General features: G+C 45.0%; 1 protein-coding gene across 1 annotated transcript in view; it reads right to left on the bottom strand.

The window, feature by feature from the left end:
- cdkal1 (CDK5 regulatory subunit associated protein 1-like 1) overlaps nucleotides 1-20,235 on the bottom strand; it is a 400,231-nt gene that overhangs the window by 270,908 nt on the left and 109,088 nt on the right. The window contains exons 6-7 of the mRNA XM_013137938.4: nucleotides 11,376-11,424; nucleotides 452-572 (exon numbers count right to left, since the gene is read on the bottom strand). Of these exons, the coding sequence (XP_012993392.1) occupies nucleotides 452-572; nucleotides 11,376-11,424 (170 nt within the window). The remainder of the gene's footprint in view (nucleotides 1-451; nucleotides 573-11,375; nucleotides 11,425-20,235) is intronic.

Raw genomic sequence — 20,235 nt, 5'->3', positions numbered from 1 at the left:
ACACACGCACACACACGCACACGCACGCACACAGCGACAAAGCCAAGCAGGGACGACCCACTGTGTTGACTGAGCGGGGATGCAGAAATAAATTGATTTCTCAGGTGATGCTGAATATTTGATGCTCAAGTGATTGGTGGGTATATACATGCAAATCAGGACAAAAGCATCCCCAAACTGTATTTAAACCAGGGAAATGGGAATAACCGGGACATTTAGCCTGTACCGATTTAAATAAAAGGTTATTTAACAGCTTAACTGTTTTAAAGGCTATTTAAAGGCTTAGGGGCAAATAAGGGTTGGGATTAGACATAAGGGGTTAAGGTTAAAGGTCAGTTTACTTTGTAATTTACGTTAGGATTTCTTTATGGTTATTCAGATTTAGAAAGTAGCTAATTTAGATGTGTCTGTGGGAGGGGGGGGTCGTTGAGTTCTGAAAACAGCAGCTTACCCTGTATTGATGGAGATGATTTCGATCAGAGGATTCTTCCTGATCTTCGGCAGGTCAAGTCTGGCTCCGCCCAGTCGCTTCCCATTGTCTTTCTTCTGACCCAGCAGACGCACAGAGTGACCTTCAAAATACATCAAACCAATCATCTGATGTGACCGTAAACACAGCAGGAGATATCAGAACGTCTTTATCAACAATCAATAAAGAAACTATGCAGAAACAGTCTGAACAAGAGTCACAACCAACAACTTAGGACTGACACCTTCACATTCGGGGAAAGGATGGAGGATTGGAAGGACAGCGAGATGGACAGATAAAGGGATGGACAGGTGGAATTAGGGAGGGATAGATGCAGAGAAAGCAGGACGGTGTAAGGAATGGATTGAGGGATAAATGGAGGCCAGGTCATATTAAGTGTATTCCAGCCAATCTCAAGAGACCAACCACAACCCTGCCCAACGGCCAAATGGAAAGACTGATTTCATAAAAACATCGCTGTGCCACTTCTGATGAATGCTACAGTGAATCCAAAGTCATGTTACTAACATCAGAAACAAACTTTTATTTTGTCCAGCAGAGATGTGGACACACGTGGGGGGGGGGTTTTGTTTTTTATACACTTCTGAACACCGGCATGCACTGGTATTTAAATAAAAGTCTGAACCCACAAAAATTAAATAGACTCATGCTGCAACACCATAAAGTGAAACATCTAGACAGATTTTGTCCACTCAGTTGTTAACGTTGTTCTTTCGGGAAGCAAAGCCTGTTCAGAATTCCGATCCAGTTCCATGTCTTGGCGTAAGCTCCCGATACCCAGGACACCAGAGGACTGGAAATGACCGCTTCAGACTGTACATCCGGCAGGTCATTTGGTTCTCTACATTTATCTGTGCTCATACCGTTTTGGCTTGCGATATGCGGCCGGAGTGATGTCACGTATTCCTGAACAAACAGCAGAGGCCTGTTTTTATTGAGGAGAGAGCAGAGGGCAGAGATATTGATCGGAGAATGAAAGGGACAGTCTGCAGAGGAAACAGAGAGGCTGTCTCTGAAGTGTGACTAGGCTCCCAATATTCCTTTAAACAGGGGGGAGCAAACACTTCCTGGAAAGAGAGCATTGTGGGAAAGGAAGCTACCAAAAAACTGCACCCTACCTATAGAATAGAGACACAGGGTACAAGTACACACTACAGATCCTGCTAAAATCTTGACCTTAATTGCTTAAGATTACCACCAAAGCGCGAGAAAAAGAGATGGAGAGATAAATAAAAAGGAAGGGAGGGAGAGAGAGAGAGAGAGAGAAAGTGGAGATAGAAAGAAAGAAGAAAAAAAGTGTCGAAACACCCCAGGACTGCAAGTGTACCCAGAGTTTACCAATCTAATTTCAGGCTTCTGGGATGGAGATGTGTCGGGGAGCAAATGATTTTACCGGTGAGCAGGTCTGGGGCCACCCGGCGACAAGGTCGTTTCATCTCAATAAATGTGTTTACTGGTCCTTACACAGTGTGGTAATAATTTTACAGCGATTCCGAGACAGTGACTGATAACACTACCGCTCCTGACCCTTTCTCCCTTATACATTTAACAAGACATAAACCAATTTCAGCCATAATGGCCCATTACAACATAACAACACGCTCTGGTATCAGACGCTTCCCTCAGGTGGACAGCAGGGAGGGAGAGGAGGCACCCAGAGAGGGAGGGCTGACAGGGAGAAGAGAATAAACAGCAAAAAGGGCCGAAGAGATCGCCTACAAGAGGAGAGGCATTTGTTGTGGTTTTTTTGGTTGTTTTTTTGCATGGGTTTACTTTTTTTCTGCTATATTTCATTTATTTTTAATAAAGCAGCAGCGGGGCGAGAAGAGATGAAAACGATAACAAGGAGACTAATGCCTTTCAGTGTGTCAAAAGTTCACACAGCCGTGCCGGCTACCAAACCTCTCCCGGTCTCTATCGAGCTGCACATCACAGAGTGGAATCTAATTACACCAGAGCTCCCTGTGCTTCCTGCATTCAGGAGGACGCACCCTGAACTAATAACACCAGCTAAATAATTCATTCAACCCATCTACATGCAAATAATTGAGTAAAGGGAGGGAAAGATCTAATCCCGAGCTTGAGGTGTAACATGTAATGTTCCGATTCAGTGGTTCAGCAAAAAGTCATGGATCTAAATCCATTGTATTCCTCCCCCTCCCCCGCCTCTGCTCACTCCACAGGGCGGGGCCGGAGGGTCAGAGGTAAGTGTGGTGGAGGCTTCGGGGAGACGCTCCGGATCCCTGGAGGTGGCTAGCACCAGGGCAGGTGTGCAAAGAAGAGAACGTGCATCAAATCATTTCCAAGACGCGGGGTGAAATAGCGCACTGTGTTGATAGGACACAGGCATCCAAGAGCCTTGGTGAGCAGTGTGGGCTATTGCCCGGTTAATTGCAACATGCAGACAAAACATCCTGACAAGCAGCTAGAAAGAAACGGACAGCAGGGTTTGAAATGACTAATATGATGTCTAACCCGCTGCCCTCACTATGTCAAGGACAAAGCACTTCCTCCACAGACAGAAGACCCTCCATCCTTAGAAAGGCCATTTCAAAGAGCTGCTTTAAGGCTCCCAACTAAGCTGCATCCCTGGCTATCAACAACTATTACAAATAGTGTCCCTACATCGCTCCCTCCCTACATACAAAGACATTCGAAACAGCCAATCGGATATCATCTCTATACGAACACAGTGAAATATCAATCATCGGGAGAGCCCCAAAGGGCATAGTGCTCCCTTCACAATGCTCTACCTCTGACCAGGACATAAGGGGCTCCAGTGAAAAGCAGTGCACTACCTCTGACCAGGACATAAGGGGCTCCAGTGAAAAGCAGTGCACTACCTCTGACTAGGACATAAGAGGATCCAGTGAAAAGCAGTGCACTACCTATGACCAGGACATAAAAGGATCCAGTGAAAAGCAGTGAACTACCTATGACCAGGACATAAGAGGATCCAGTGAAAATCAGTGCACTACCTCTGACCAGGACATAAGGGGCTCTAATGAAAAGCAGTGCACTACCTCTGACCAGGACATAAGGGGCTCCAGTGAAAAGCAGTGCACTACCTCTGACCAGGACATAAGGGGCTCCAGTGAAAAGCAGTGCACTACCTATGACCAGGACATAAAAGGATCCAGTGAAAAGCAGTGAACTACCTATGACCAGGACATAAGGGGCTCCAGTGAAAAGCAGTGCACTACCTCTGACCAGGACATAAGGGGCTCTAATGAAAAGCAGTGCACTACCTCTGACCAGGACATAAGGGGCTCCAGTGAAAAGCAGTGTACGTCCTCTCTCTCTGTAATGGGGTTGTACTCCGGAGGCATCTAGACAAACGAATGGCCCGGAGTGAAATAGGTCTTAGGCGGTTCAGGTGGACACATTGATTAACCGGGGCGCTCCTCACACCTCTCTGACACTTACCGTCTAGATATCGGCTGGAATAACTCTAATGGTAGAGAGCATCAAGTAGAAAACGCTGCGGTTCAAAGACACCTTTATCGATGTCAATATGCACACACGCATGGAAATAACAAAGCATCCCTAGATACAAAAATTAAATGTCAGTCATTTTCATGTGGCTTGTCAGTCCAAGAGATTGCTTTTCGGTTGACGCCCAGAGGTGAATGAGCCTGTACTGTGTCTGATCTGATGTCACTGACCTGACGATGGGTCAATGGTTTGTGTTACAGACAAGCTCCGCTAAATGGAGCTCCATGAAAAGAAGCCTCTGCTTCAATCAGGGTCAATACACGTTTTCAATTTAAAAGGCCAATCTTTCCTTAATCAGAGCCAGGTCTGTCGACCAAAGGCTCAGCCTATTAATATTAAAATATGCATTGATCCTGCGTGTGAGGAGACTGTTAATTTAATATTGTTCTTTAACTCTGGTGGCTTAAAGTTCCTTCTCAAGAGATTCACAGAGTTACCGCGGGTCATGAGGATATACTAACAGAAATAATAAAACCTGTCGCCTCACCAGCATGGTCGTTTAGGTTACTAGCTGCAGTCGTCAGGTTAATCACCTAGATGTAGGATATTCCTCTGATAGCATTTAGTTTGTCAGTGACACAAACAACAGCCCAAACTATATACACTGCGTGCACAATTATTAGGCAAGTGAGTATTCTGATCTTATCATTATTTCTTTGGACATTTTCTCCAAACCATATAAACTTGAATGCTCATTGGATTTAATCATTTTCAGGTGATACGTGTTTGTGTAATGAGCGAGGGTGTGGCGAAAGGTAATGACACCTTATATCAAGATGTGCATAATTATTAGGCAGCTTCATTACCTCAAGTAAAATGGGCCAAAAAAAGATTTAAAGAATTGTGAAATGCCTTTCAGATGGCTGCAACACTCTTGAAATAGCTAAACGATTGAGGCAGGACCACTAGACCATCAACATCTTGCTGAAAATAGTCTACTGGGTGGACGAAGATGGATGGAAAAAACTTCAAACTTACTGTCAGTTTCTGGAAGATACTTTCTTCAAGCAGTGGTACAGGAAGAAGTGTTCAGCATTCAAGCAGGCCATGACCTTAATGCAGGACAATGCTCCATCACATGATCCAAGTACTACACTGCCTGGCTAGCAAGCAAATGCCTCAAAGATGCCAGAATGATGACCTGGCCCCCTTCCTTACCTGACTTAAATCCTATTGAGAAAGTGTGGGCCCTTCTCAAACTTGAGATTTACAGCCAGGGAAGACAATACACCTCTTTGAACAGCATTTGGGAGGCTGTGGTTGCTGTGTCAGCAAAAGTTGATTGAAAACAGAGCACGAAACTGACAGACTACATGGATGGATGGCTCATGGCAGTTACTGAAAAGAATTGTGGCTGTATTGGTCATTTCTTAAAGGCCAGAAATATTATTTAATTGTCATTTTGTGTTACTTGTTTGTAGCACTTACTCTAATAATTGTGCACACTAATAGTTGGCTAATAATTGTATACACTTATATATTGCCTTGAGAGAGAGAAAACTCACTTTTCCTTTGAGGTTCAATAACATTTGGGATTGTTTGTTCAACAATCAAATGTATCCACAGAAATACAATTTGCCTAATAATTGTTCATGCAGTGTAGTGTTTGATACGATTGATAGGATGCTTTACTGGAACAGATACCAAGGTTGAGCTACTTCACGTGTTCTATCTAAAGCCTGTCCACACTAAAAATATAGATGTATTTTAAAGGCATAGGGGTATATTTTTCTCTTGCAGAGTTGCTCAGTTTGGTTAGAGAACCAGAGGTTCTGTAGACACTGGTTCTGTAGACACTGGTTCTGTAGACACTGGTTCTGTAGACACTGGTTCTGTAGACACTGGTTCTGTAGACACTGGTTCTGGGAGCAATACGTCTGCATGAGTGGTATCTTTCATACAAGACACACAAATCACTTGTCACCTGGCCCCTCCATCTGTGTTACTTCAGTAGACATCCAGCTCCAATGACCAGAAGGACAGAGACACAGCCAGGCAGAGATTGAGACTGCCAGGCAGAGATTGAGACTGCCAGGCAGAGATTGAGACTGCCAGGCAGAGATTGAGACTGCCAGGCAGAGATTGAGACTGCCAGGCAGAGATTGAGACTGCCAGGCAGACAGAGAGACTGCCAGGCAGACAGAGAGACTGCCAGGCAGACAGAGAGACTGCCAGGCAGACAGAGAGACTGCCAGGCAGACAGAGAGACTGCCAGGCAGACAGAGAGACTGCCAGGCAGACAGAGAGACTGCCAGGCAGACAGAGAGACTGCCAGGCAGACAGAGAGACTGCCAGGCAGACAGAGACTGCCAGGCAAATAGAGAGACAGACAGCCAGGAAGAGTGAGAGAGACAGACAGCCAGGAAGAGTGAGAGAGAGACAGACAGCCAGGAAGAGTGAGAGAGAGAGACAGACAGCCAGGCAGGGTGAGAGACAGCCAGGCAGAGTGAGAGACAGCCAGGCAGAGTGAGAGACAGCCAGGCAGAGTGAGAGGCAGCCAGGCAGAGAGAGAGGCAGCCAGGCAGAGAGAGAGGCAGCCAGGCAGAGAGAGAGGCAGCCAGGCAGAGAGAGAGGCAGCCAGGCAGAGAGAGAGGCAGCCAGGCAGAGAGAGAGGCAGCCAGGCAGAGAGAGAGGCAGCCAGGCAGAGAGAGAGGCAGCCAGGCAGAGAGAGAGGCAGACTCATTTTCCACCTGCAAGCCATCAGTACTGTTGCTGATACTGTACTAATATTTTAATTACTTATTACAATATTACATTATTACTCCTGTTGCAGGCCATGGAGAAGTTCTTTCTCTGTTTCTCTGGACAGTTAGTCTTGCAAAGGAGACCATGAAGCCAGGTCTGGGGGCAGAACACGGTTTCAACAGAGCGGAAACAGTCTGAGACCGAAACAAAATGACCCACCTTCGCATGGTGATCAGAGAAAGGAAGGGAAAATATTCTACAAAAGAGGAAGGGATGTACAAAAAAGAGGGAAAGAAACGGAGAATGTTCAAGGCCGTTCAGATCCACAGAACCCATCATTCTATTCATCACCAGAGCAATCAACCATACGAAGGAGAACAATAATCGCAAGCTTTTAGTTTTATTGCCTACTTATTTCCAAAGATGACAGTTTATATTGTAACGCGCCTACAATTCCACAGCACAAATCACTCCCAGTATTTACAGTATGAGCAGGCCATAAGGCCTGAGGAGTCTGTGATGTATGGCCACCATTACATAACCAAGGTATACTGGCCATATACCACAAAGACCAGAAATGCCTTGTTGCGCTAACAAACCGGTTAGCAATGAAATTAGAGCAGAAAAGTGATGTGACATCATACCTGCGGTATAGTGTTTCACAAACTACGACATTCAGCCAATCATCATTCAGGATTCAAACCCCAATGTTTATAAGAAGACAAACACAATGGAAGTCTGGTACAAACAACAACAACAACTACAACAACAACAACAACAACACAGGCCTGAAAAGCAGACATGAAATACTGGCGTCTCTGGTAGTCCAGGTAACAATGAGCATTCCCTGCTGGATTTCATTCCCAAAAAATGAACCTCCGGGTCACAGAGACAACAGAGGGCTTTATGCGTTGTAAAAGAATACTGTAATGATTCAGTGGAACGAGGGAGTTTCCCCCCCCCCCCCCCCCCCCCCCACCCCAACCAAGAGAGGAATACACAGAGGAAAAGAGAGAGCAAGAGAGGAACAGCGAGAGAGGAGCAGAGGAAAAAGGGGGAAGAGGCAGGTTGAACGAGAGAGGAACAACAGATGGTCTTCTCGTTGTAAAGTTCCCCTGGCGTTTACATCCCTCTGCCTGCCAGCCTGCCGGTCTGTGTCGGGAACCAAACCACCACCAACCAACAGCAGCAAGGGGGATGAGGAGAGCTGAAGGTCAGCTTTGATACAGACTCCACTCGCCTCCTCTCCGGCTGGAGGGGGGGGGGGGGGGGGGGGGGGGGGGGGGGGGCTCAGATGGTCATTAATCTCAGCTCTTCTTCCCCAGTAGCTGCTCCAGCTATCTCCCCAGGCCTGACACTGAGCCATGCCTACAGACGGCTAGGTCGGCCTGTCGCTCCTGCAGCTGGTAAGCCTTACAGCCTGAGCTGGTGCCGGCTAGAGCAGACGGGCCAGCTGCCTCCAGCGGTACTGCGGGCATGACTACGAAACGGGTGACTTTCCCAGAAACGCCATGAGCCTCCATGGAGGGAAAAAGACTTGCGAGGGAACAAGCAGGAAACTAGAATGATCCAACAAGTATCCAATGACCCTAGCACAACCACAAGGCAACCGCCGACCAAACCGCCGGTCTGTAACACACAGACCAAATCAGGAGAGACCTAGAGGAGGAAAGGAAGGGCGTGTGAGTCGTGGTGGCCGATATACACTAAACATCTGACCTTCAGCACCGTAGGTATGGTCTGGTTGGGGGTCTGGTCGTCACAGAAGGCGTCCTAATTTGCTGAACAGAAAACCATTAAAAGTTATTGCCTCTGCTGACACAGAGACCTACTGACACCAGAGTTACTGTCCCTGTTGGAATGCCTCAATAACTGGTAGATTTCATTGTCAGATAGCTACAACAGCTAGTTGAGGCAAAATCCATTTAAAAGACACTTTCTTTAGGGGGGCTCTGAAGATGACGAAACATATTTTTATTGTTAGTTTATTGTGAGATAACTAAGCACAGTTTTTTTTTAATAGTTTATTGTTTGATTAATAAGCATAGTTTTACTGCTAGTTTACTGATAGATTAATAAGCATAGTTTTCTTGCTAGTTTACTGATAGATTAATAAGCATAGTTTTATTGATAGTTTACTGATAGATTAATAAGCATAGTTTTATTGCTAGTTTATAGGCTTAGTTTTATTGATAGTTCATCATTAGATTAAACATGCATGGTTTTATTTAACGTCTGCTTGGATCGGTAATGCTGATACCGACCAAAGCAGACGTTAAATAAAACCATGCATGGTACTGTAAATCCATAGTTGTAATAGTTTATTATTTGGAAATGATTAATGAAATAAAATAATTCCATGCAAAAACTGACAGTAAATCCAGTAATCAGTCGAAAAATCTAAGTACTGTCAGTAGCTAGCTAGCATGTAAATCTAAGCCAGTCAGTAGCTAGCTAGCATGTAAATCTAAGCCAGTCAGTAGTTGGCTAGCATGTAAACCTATGCACATCAGTAGTTGGCTAGCATGTAAATCTAAGCACGTCAGTAGCTGGCTAGCATGTAAACCTAAGCACATCAGTAGTTGGCTAGCATGTAAACCTAAGCACATCAGTAGTTGGCTAGCATGTAAACCTAAGCACGTCAGTAGTTGGCTAGCATGTAAACCTAAGCACATCAGTAGTTGGCTAGCATGTAAACCTAAGCACGTCAGTAGCTGGCTAGCATGTACCTACCAAACCTAAGTGTTCTTTGCAATTATCTTGTTTGTTCGTTAGCATTACAGCTTTCACTGGAAATAAGTAGTCCTTTAGGATCATTGTGTTAGCTTTCTGTCAAAAGAAGGCAAAATAGCATTCTGTTATTTATTCTGTGAGCGATGTGTAGAACCATAAACCCTAGAACAGAGGTCTCAAACCGGTTCCACAGAGGGCCATGTGTCTGCAGGTTTTTGGGTTTTCCTTTAAATTTGTTCCCAATTCAGACCTAAACAACCAGGTGGGGGTAGAAACAAACCAATTAGTGAAATAATTAGTCAGTTAAGTACAAGGTGAGAGTGAAAACCTGCAGACACTCGGTCCTCCGTGGAACCGGTTTGAGACCTCTGGTCTAGAATGTCAGAGTTATGTGATGATAAAACAAATACATGTATACTGCCAAACCCACAAACACAAAGTTGTTATTTGAAAGCCACAAAATAAATATTATTCTCATAAACGTAGGAAACAAGACTAAACTAGAGGGTGTACAGAATGTGTATTGCCATTCAGGACAGGCATGAGAAGGCCCCAGGTTTGAAGAGAGTTGAAGGATGAGGGGAGGCTGGCCCCAGGACAAATCTCAATAACCCAGACTGCCGTTAGGCAGATTGACAATTGCTCTCTCTGCCTCCCTCTCTCCCAGTCTGTTAGTCATTCCCTAAGATCAGGTCAAAAACAGTTTATAATGTTTCACTTTCAAATGTGACTTCTTCCTCACTCTGTCTTCGCCCTCATTCATACAGGTTTAAGACATTTCAGGCTACTTCAAAATGCATGTAGTTTAATTTTAAGCACAACGTTCACTTTTGTGAGGTTAAATACCCCAACAGAAAAATTCCATTTAGGAAATTGCATTTCTGTTCCTTTAAATTGCATACATGGGTTAAAATGTAAAATGGTTTGGAGTCATTTTCTTACATTGAGATACCTTTAACAATGAATGTAGTTGGAATTTAGCTCAAATATCAATGTCTAAATATGTAGGAAAAAAGCAACTCTCACATGACTGAATAACATACACACGGCCATGTACCTAGGCTGAGCGCTATGTCCAGGCACTCCATGGTGCGTCGTGCCTAATAACAGCTCTTACCTGTGGTATATTGGCCTTACATAACAAATCCCCATGCCGTATTGCTTACATACAGAATACCAAATGTTATAAAGGCAAGTGCCAGTCCTGTCAGCGTTTCACTCCCGCCTATATAAATATGACACCACTTCTGATCAGTGCACCTTTGGCTCTGGTACCATGGGGCTGTTTTGGATGCAGTCCCTACCTGCAAGGCTTTGGGAGAGACTCTGATTACGACAGCGAAGCTCCAGACGAGCAATACTCAAAAGGAGCGGAGGGAAAATGTAAGGGAAAAAAAGCAGCAAACGAATGAAAGAAATGAAGGGGAAGTGAATACAGTAGTAGAACAGTGTGAAGATGGATTACAGCTTCTGTGCAGACACCATACACACAGACAATGACACACACAGAAACACTCACACAGACAAAGATAAACACACATACGCACAAAGGCAGACACACACACAAAGACAGACATATGTGCTCAAACGCAATTATTATTTCCTTCTCTCTTCTCTCTGTCAGATGCTGTGATGCTAAGCACCGAGAGGTAAACAGAACCAAATGAATCAAGCAGTCATTCTTAAGTGATGAATGTCTGACATTGCAAAAGGACACTTTTAAATGTATTGCTATCAGAGACAGATGGATGTACCGGTCTGAAGGAACTCATTTAACACGGGCTCTCATAGCTCTGTGTGTGAACAACTGTTGATTATTCAATTGTACTGCCAGTTATTGTAAAGCCTCTCCACAACAAGGTGAGATGAACATCACAACGTCTAAACTGGAGTAACACTGCTGCTGTAATAATAAAACCATTTGTAATTGAACGAAAACGAGGTATAATTGGGAAATTCATTTGTGTCTGACCTTTCACAGCTTCGTCCACCACTTCCACCACACGATCAATCTGTTGAACCTGGAAACAGAGAAGACAGGGTTACACACGCGCACCCACACACACACACACACACACACAGACGACGGCATGGACAAGCACCTCTCTAAGCCATCTCTCTTTAAATCCGGGGCCTACAGGAGCCCATCAGGCATGTTTTATGAATGTGATCCTGGACACCACCCTAAGACCGACTGGCAGGATCAACCTGCACCAATTTAGGAACCATTGGCCACAGCCCTGGCAGGTTAATACCACTCTTAACATCTCAACCGGCACAGCCAGAAGAGGACTGGTCACCCCTCTGAGCCTGGGTCCTCTCTAGGTTTCTTCCTAAAATTCGGCCTTCTTAGGGAGTTTTTCCTAGCCACTGAAATTCAACACTACTGTTGTTTGCTCCTTGGGGTTTAAGGCAGGGTGTCTCTGTAAAGCACTTTGTGACAACTGCTGTTGTAAAAAGGGCTTTATAAATACATTTGATTGATTGACTGATTGAACAGAGAGCCTTGCCGAGGACACCGCACTGGGCCCGAGATTCAGCACGCTGTCCCCCGACGCACGATGCTGTCGTGTTTAGGGAAACGAAACGTGACACAGTTGAACCGCTTCTCAGGAATGACGAGGGGAAGAAAAATGCCTTGAATTAAACTGTCACACAGGCCCCAAAAACGCTGCCGTCACCCTTTTGGCGGTCAGGGTTGTGTTATCAGCCGTGCCCATCGGCACTGTGATTGTAAACACGGCCCAGATAAACACTAATCCTGATGACTCGACTAACTGACTCTACCAGGACAATACAGGGCTCCTCCTCCCTGTAGGAGATGAAGCAACGCGGGAAAATCTCACAACGGCAGTTTGAAAGTGCGTGCTACTGCAGGCGTCCCAAACGCTAGCCTAGTCCCTTCATAGTGCACTAGTTAAGCACCGTTTGGGACGCGGTTGCCTCACCAATATGGCGACCAGAGGTGTCTGATTGGCTCCCACTGTTATCCTAGAGGGTAATGAAATCATAGGATTATAAGTTGATTGAGGAGCCAGATATTTATCCCTTCAACTGGAGAGGAGCAGGGACTTGTGAATGGAGAACTGACATAAACCACTTAACCGAGGGAGGGATGAAAAGGGACTGACATGGAAACCGGCAACTGATCGCCATCTTGTCGAGTGCATTCAGTCAGAGCTGTTCTCTTCAGATGTGTTGTCTGACAGGTGATAGTTCAAAAGGTCAGAGGTAAAGCTTGGTTCAACTTCAGGTTAACTGCAGGGGGATGTCTCTCCTCTCTGTCACTTCACGGAACGCCTCCTCCATCTCCCTATCAGGCTGCCCGCCAGGTTAACTGACTGCATACACACACCAAGAAAATGCCTGCGCAAAACACTGCTGGAGTGACAACACTCAACTCTGGGTGGCAAATGCCCCCAAGGAAACAGCGGCTCCAGACTCTGCTTTTAGCATGTATAACAAAACAAACAAAAAAACCTCTGTAGCCCAGACTACTACTGGAAGCCGTCACGTTCTCACCACACCAACGACAACCAAAGAGAGTTGCCAGCTTCCGTAATCTTCCCGGGGCTGCCACAGCTGCCTCCCATTGGGACCTGGTCGGGGGAGGTATTTAAGGGCCCCGGAGGAACACCTCGGGGGAGAAGCTGGAGAAAACACTGCGGTATACAAAGTTGACAAAGACAGCCAGGCGACGCCACAACCGCCCGCACCACTTCCCCCCCACATCGCCACCGGGAGGACGCCCAAAAGATGACGAGCAAGGTGCAGTCATGTAGGCTAGTTTGGCACGGCGGTTTGACCGCAGAGACTAACAAACAAGTAGAAATTTGATAAAACATGACAATTTGCATAAGTCAACAGTAACTCGATCTGTGGTGTTCCACACACACACACACACACTCTCACATACACAAGTGTGTATTTTGATCCTTGTGAGGACAATATCATGACCTAGACGTACATGTTCGCTGTTCCCAAGCCCTAAACCTAACTCTAACCTCAATAAGTATTTATGCCTAAACTAGGTAATGCCTAAACCTATAAGTAGCCCAAATTCTAACACCCAATTCCATCCCCAGTTGTGTTTCTCTAAACCTAAACCCTATGATAGAAATATTTTTTGTTGGGACCCTAGCGCTGACGGATTTGTGACATTTGGCTATGTTTGTGGGGACCTTGGGTACATACGGACCACGATTCCACACACAGAAATAGTTTAGATTTAGTTCCTGCTAGCCTTGCTCAGCGCTGCCTTACATTTTACATAGGTAAGAAACAGCATGAACCCCCGAAACCACATTCAACTGGACAACAGGGTTAAAGCACAACCCGGCATGACATGATAACAGCCAAATCGAAACCCAGCGTGAGGCGGCCCTGAAACCACACCCTCACAACAATCCCATCGCTGCGGTGATTCAATCTATTGTCGAGACCCAGTCGGAGGAGGAGGCTGAGTGAAAAGGCCTTTACGGAGCCCCATTTATCACTCCATCTTGCTCTTTTTCCACCCTCTGATTCCTAAGTTTTCCTCTCCACATTTTTCCCGCATGGGTCAATCTCGCCATCCACTTTCCTATTCCTATGTTTATTTCTGCCACGTAGGGGGGGATTCAAACCAGAGATTGCAAAGCCGGAGACTGTAAAATCTCATCAGAAGGAATTGAGCCCTGCTGCACCCCATAGTTAAATCGGTTGGAGCTCCATTCGGCCGAGAGGCTCGTCCGGCCGGGCCTGGGACCCCATGGACCATGTGCAGCAAGACAGAGCCTGGAGGAAGGAGGAAACACGGGTCCATCCCAAAAGGCAACCTACAGCCATGGGCCTCAGGTCAAAAGTAGTTAACCGAATGGGGAGTAGGGCGTCAAACAGAACCAAGGCCTCACCCTGGTCCACCCCGGCTGCTGGCGGCATGATGTAAAAATCGATTTGGTTCTAATGGGACTGCAATCTTGGTCCAGACTTCACAGTGGGAGGTAGCCTGGGGAGGCCGAGTGGCCGGTGTGTGTGAGGAACTCTATGTTGGGGAGAAATCTGTACCCACATTGTGGTCAAATCAGGGGGGGAAAATGACTGATGGGGATTTTGGTCCTTGTCCCCATTTTTTCCGCTTAAATGTTAGGTTTAGGGTTAAGGCAATAGGCCTAAGTTAGGTTAAGGCATAAATATTAGGTTATTGTGGTTATGGTTAGGTTAAGGTTACGTTTAGGATTAGTAACAGTAGGATGTTATAAAGGCAGTCAACTTTAGGTGTGTTCAGGCTGAAACGAACACTGTGGTTTCACAAAGGTTGGAATAGGAAAAAGGAGGAGGTGATGATTTTTATTCTATCTTTTACTTTAAATATTTCTCAGATCATAGAATACCTTAAGCGTATTAATGAGCATTCTCACTTTTTTTTTTGCCATGAAGCAAGTGTCAGACTATATCCCACATGGAGTAAAGGATGGTATAATGAATATGGAACCCTTACAGCCCTTATGTTCTAATAACTTGAGATCAATAATCTATGAAATCTGGGCTTACGTTTTTGCATTGAGGGATTGTTGACGTGCTGTACACTGCCTGCTGTTACCTGGCTACCTGCCAATTGGTCAAATTCTACTTCATGATTTTTCCAACGCAATTTTTTTGATCTATTGACCTTTTACCCAACTTTTCTACACCGGGACAAAATATTTTGACAATTAACGGAACTACTCACCCCTGAACACCCGACGCTAAGTATCATTACAATGCCTTATCACTGTAATTGTTGTAGCTACAACTCGGATCGTCTTTAGGTAAAGATAGCAGAGTTAGAGGCTCGGCTTCAGAAGCAAATGTCAAGCAAGGATTATGTTAGTGAAGAAATGAGAAAAACTGCGTCTGTGCCAAGAATATTCTCTTGGTCACTGGGAAGAAATGCCATTGACCAGTTAAACCTGAGTCGCTGCTAGAACCGACTGAGATTTTCAACAGGTTTTCCCCACTGGGGTCGGATAACTGGCTCTCTTTTTGGGACTCACCCAGAAATGGGGACAGGCCTGATCTGCTAAGGAGCGACGGACTCCATCCTAGCTGGAGTGGTGCTCTTCTTTTATCCAGGAACATTGACAGGAGTCTCACTCCTATAACCTCACCATGAGATAGGTGTTAGCCAGCCTGCTAGCCTAGTGGAGTCTGTCGATAGCATAGCCAGAGTAGTTAGTACAGTTTTACCTATTGACACTGTGACTCGTTCCAGGCTGAGAAAAGTTAAACAAGGTAGTGCTGACAAAAACAACCTTATTAAGATAAAGCCTTCCTCCACCTCGGTCAAAAATAAAAATGACCATATCACCCCGCATCTCAAAATGGGACTCCTAAATGTTAGATCCCTTGCTCCAAAGGCAGGTCCATTGAATGAATTAATCTCTGATCATAAACTAGATGTTATTGGCTTGTGTGAAACGTGGCTAAAGCCTGATGAATTCACTGCCCTAAATGAGGCCTCTCCTCCTGGCTATACTAGTGATCATATCCCCTGTGTATTCCGAAAAGGAGGGGGTATTTTATGACATCACTGATTTTCATTCTTTTGAAGTTTTACTCAAGAAAGTTAACCAGGCAGATAAATCGTTTTACATAGCTACTATTTACAGGCCCCCCAGGCCATACACAATGTTCCTTAATGAGTTTCCAGAATTCTTGTCTAGCCCTGTAGTCATGGCAGATAGTATTCTAATTTTGGGAGATTTCAATATTCATATGTTAAAGTCCAATGATTCTCTTCAAAAAGCCTTTGAAGCCATAACTGACACAATGTTTTTATCAAACATGTCTCAGGTCCAACACACTGTCACAATCTCACCTTAGATCCCGTCACGAGAAATAGATATTGTAGATCTAATAATTTCCTCCCCAAATCCTGGATTATCGTATTACGGTCTTGTTACATTTACCGTTAAAACAAGAAATCCACTTGCTCCGCAAACAATGAGTTTCAAAAACCGTACTATAAATTCTCGGACTACAAATAGATTCTTACAAGTTTGCTTATCAACAACAGAGTAAATAAATCTGCAAACGATCAAATTGAGAATCTAAACTCAACACTGCGAAATACTTCAGATACGGTTGTACCACTAAAAACTAAAGACATACGCAGCAAGAAACTTGCTCCCTGGTACACAGACAATACTAGAGCACTCAAGCATGCCTCTAGGAAATTGGAGCGAAAGATGGAAGTATTCAGACTAGCCTGGATAGAGAATACACTACAATACCAAAAATCACTCACATTTGCTCAATCCCCACTGTATATATTTCAATGAAGCATGGAGAAGCCCCAAAATTAGCTACTTTGGAAGCAGAAAATGTGACAGAAAATGTCTTGTTTTTTAACTCCAGAAAAACAGAATTGCTCGTTTTAGGACCCAAGAAAAAATAGCTTTTCTTAGCAGATCTCACTGTGAACCTCAACGGCTCCATGGTCATATCCCAAAAAACTGTAAGAAACCTCGGCTTTACCCTTGACACGGAACTATCCTTTGATGAACATATAAAATATGTCTCAAGAGTTGCTTATTTTCATCTTCAAAACATTGCAAAAATCTGAAACTTTTTATCAGAAATTGATGCAGAAAAACGAATCCATGCTTTTGTTACTTCTAGACTAGATTACTGAAATGCTCTACTTTCTGGTTACCCTGACAAATCAATAAATAAACTTTTAGTGCTACACACGGCTGCTAGAATCCTAACTAGAACAAAAAAAATTTAATACACCTGTACTAGCCTCTTCACACTGGCTGTACAGTTGTACAGTTGGCCCGGGGGCGTGAAGGTGACCAGTAGGCTTGATACTGTCCTCCCTTGCTGCCTTGCCAGGTGGGCTCTCGTCGCCACTGGGATGCCCTCCATCAAATGCCATTCGGGGGAGGAGTCACTGGCTTGTTGTTGTCTCTCTGTTGCACACTTGTGCAATTGGGCTGTACTCTGCTGGAAATACTCAGCCCTCATTCAGGGTGGTTGCGGTTGATGGGTGTCCCTTTGGTTGATGCTCGGCAATGTGGGTGGATTGATTTCCTGCCTGTTGGGCCCTGTCCGGGGGCTCCCCCAGGAAGGGCCACAGTGTTGCCGGACCCCCCCTGTCTCAGTCCCAAGGTCTTACGCTGCTAAATAGGGTAAGTAGGGAGTAGGGTCAGTTCTCCTTCTCCACTAAGTTCTCCTTCTCCACTATAAATCCTTGTAGATATGAGGAATGCAATTTCTGCATTTTCCCATTTTGAACTCAGGAGGACATGAGGTCCTGGCCCACACCTTAGGAGTACCTGGCTTGGGGGACCTGTTGCTGTCCCTGTCCAAAGTCCACTTTGTGACAACTGCTGATGTAAAAAGGGCTTAATAAATAAATTTGATAAAAAACAACAACAAGAAAAACAAACTAGACCCGCGAACGAGCGGGTCTAGATAGGGGGCAGTCAGTCGATCCTAGCAGGAGGGTGCAGCAATTTGATACCGCCCTCAGTGCTCCTGCGACTGACCTGTTGGTAGCGGCTAACAGCTAGTGCTAAGTGCAGTACCTTGTATAGTCACACCCCACAGAGATGAACCACTATTGCTAACCATTTGTGCTGAGCCCAATGATTGTTTCATAGGCCAAGATCAGCTAGCGTGCGGCTAACCCTTCGGTCTCTTCTCTGCAATGGTGACAAACAGCTAGCACTAAGGCTAACGCTCTTCAATCTTTATCAGCATTCGTAGAGATTAACAGCTAGCGCTAAGGTCAACCCCTCTCCCTCTGTTTCTCAGCTTTTACAGTGTTATGACTAACCCCTCTGTCTCTTGCTCCCCAACAGAGTTGAACAGCTACAGCGGAGGCTAGCCTCTCTCCCTCTGAAACCCATCCCCATGGAGACGAACAGTTAGTGTGAAGGCTAGCCTCTCTCCCTCTGAAACCCATCCCCATGGAGACGAACAGTTAGTGTGAAGGCTAGCCTCTCTCCCTCTGTAACCCATCCCCATGGAGACGAACAGTTAGTGTGAAGGCTAGCCTCTCTCCCTCTGAAACCCATCCCCATGGAGACGAACTGTTAGTGTGATGGCTAGCCTCTCTCCCTCTGAAACCCATCCCCATGGAGACGAACAGTTAGTGTGAAGGCTAGCCTCTCTCCCTCTGAAACCCATCCCCATGGAGACGAACTGTTAGTGTGAAGGCTAGCCTCTCTCCCTCTGAAACCCATCCCCATGGAGACGAACAGTGAGTGTGAAGGCTAGCCTCTCTCCCTCCTCTCCTGCTACCGCAATGTTCACTAGGATCAATAGTATCTTCAGGAAGACTGGGCTTAACTGCAGACCCCTTAACTTGATTTAAAAGCAAAGAAAGGAAAGAGTGAGGGAGTGGACAGAGAGAGTGGAGTGAGTGAAGAGAAAGAGGAGAGAAAGATAGTGGAGAGAGTGTGAAAACAGAGTCAGTGAAGTGAGGAGGCATGCTGGGCTGGCGTTTCTTTAGAGGCTGCTACTCTCCTCAAGCTGCCCCGTCGTTTAGCTAGCTCTGCTGATATGACATTTATCTTAAATTTCTCTCAGCAGTAAAGCACAGCTGGTTGGATACAATGAAAGAGAGAGGGAGGAAGGGAAATATGAGAGGTACAGAGAGAAAAAGAGCAAGTGTGAGAGGGAAAGAAGAAAGAGAGAGGGAGGAAGAGAAAAACCAGGCCCTAAGAGCTGTATTTGCTGTCAGTGGCTGGAAAGGCTTTAGAAGTACTTAAAGCAGAGTCAAGTCATGGCAAAGTTGGTTTTCTTTAAAGGGAAGAGACAAGAGAATTCCTGGTGGTTTCCTGAGGTGATGTATGACTGTGACAAAGGGTTTAGAGACAGTTGATCCAAACTGTAAGGGACAATTCCAGAAACTCCAATAAATTCCCTGTTAGAATTACACTTGTTAGTTTTCTATCTGGGAACAGGGAGAAGGATGTATCTGTGTTTCAAAGGTATTGAAAGGTTTTGAATGGAGCTTTTTTAGTATTATGTCAATAAAGGTAGTGCTTTTTTTATTTATTTATTTTTGCTGAACAATGACTTCTTCATGTTAAAGACACAAAAAGGTTCTCATAAGGTGAATAAAGCCAGATGACTGGTAAAAGTGTGAATATAAAAAAAAACAAGGGAATAAAGATTGTACCTGTAGCCTGGCTTAGGCCTACAAGCTATGACTTCGAGAAACAGCTAAACAAAAACCGCTAATGCCATAACACTCAGCACTATTAAAACAAGCAGTGTTGTCAACAAAGTGGATCATAGTGGCTTTGTCGCTGCTGTTCACTAACTGCTCCCCGAATGAGTCCAGAACTGCCAGATTCCCGACCTGAGGGAGTCTAAATAGGGCAGGTGACATGTTAATGGTTAATTGACCACAGGTGACATGAGTTGTCTTTCACCTTCACCTTCACCCCCCCCAAAATGTGGATAACTTGTTCGATATTGAACTGAGCTTGGATGAAAACACATCCGATGCAATGCATTACAAACAATAGCTTTGAAACAAACATCAAAATCACATTAAATATTCCCCCCTGGGAGCAACGCTAACGAGGAATATATACAAAACCCTTTCAAAGCCTTTCAATAGAGCAAAGCACAGTAGCTTTTCAAGGAGGGCTACTATGGTTGAATGTATCATGTTATGATAAACACTGTATAACATAAATCATTAATGGATTAATTAATGAATTACTTAATAATGAAAGTAAACAGACTATACAGAGTATGCCCATTCATGTCAGCCTCAGGCTTCAAGCAAAACAGCTGGTGAATTCACTACTGTAGGACTTTCAATGAGTGCAGACTGAAGATTTCAATGG

This window comes from Esox lucius, chromosome 16 (assembly GCF_011004845.1).
Source record: "Esox lucius isolate fEsoLuc1 chromosome 16, fEsoLuc1.pri, whole genome shotgun sequence".
Lineage (NCBI taxonomy): Eukaryota > Metazoa > Chordata > Actinopteri > Esociformes > Esocidae > Esox > Esox lucius.
This window is presented reverse-complemented; position numbering and strand designations above follow the sequence as displayed.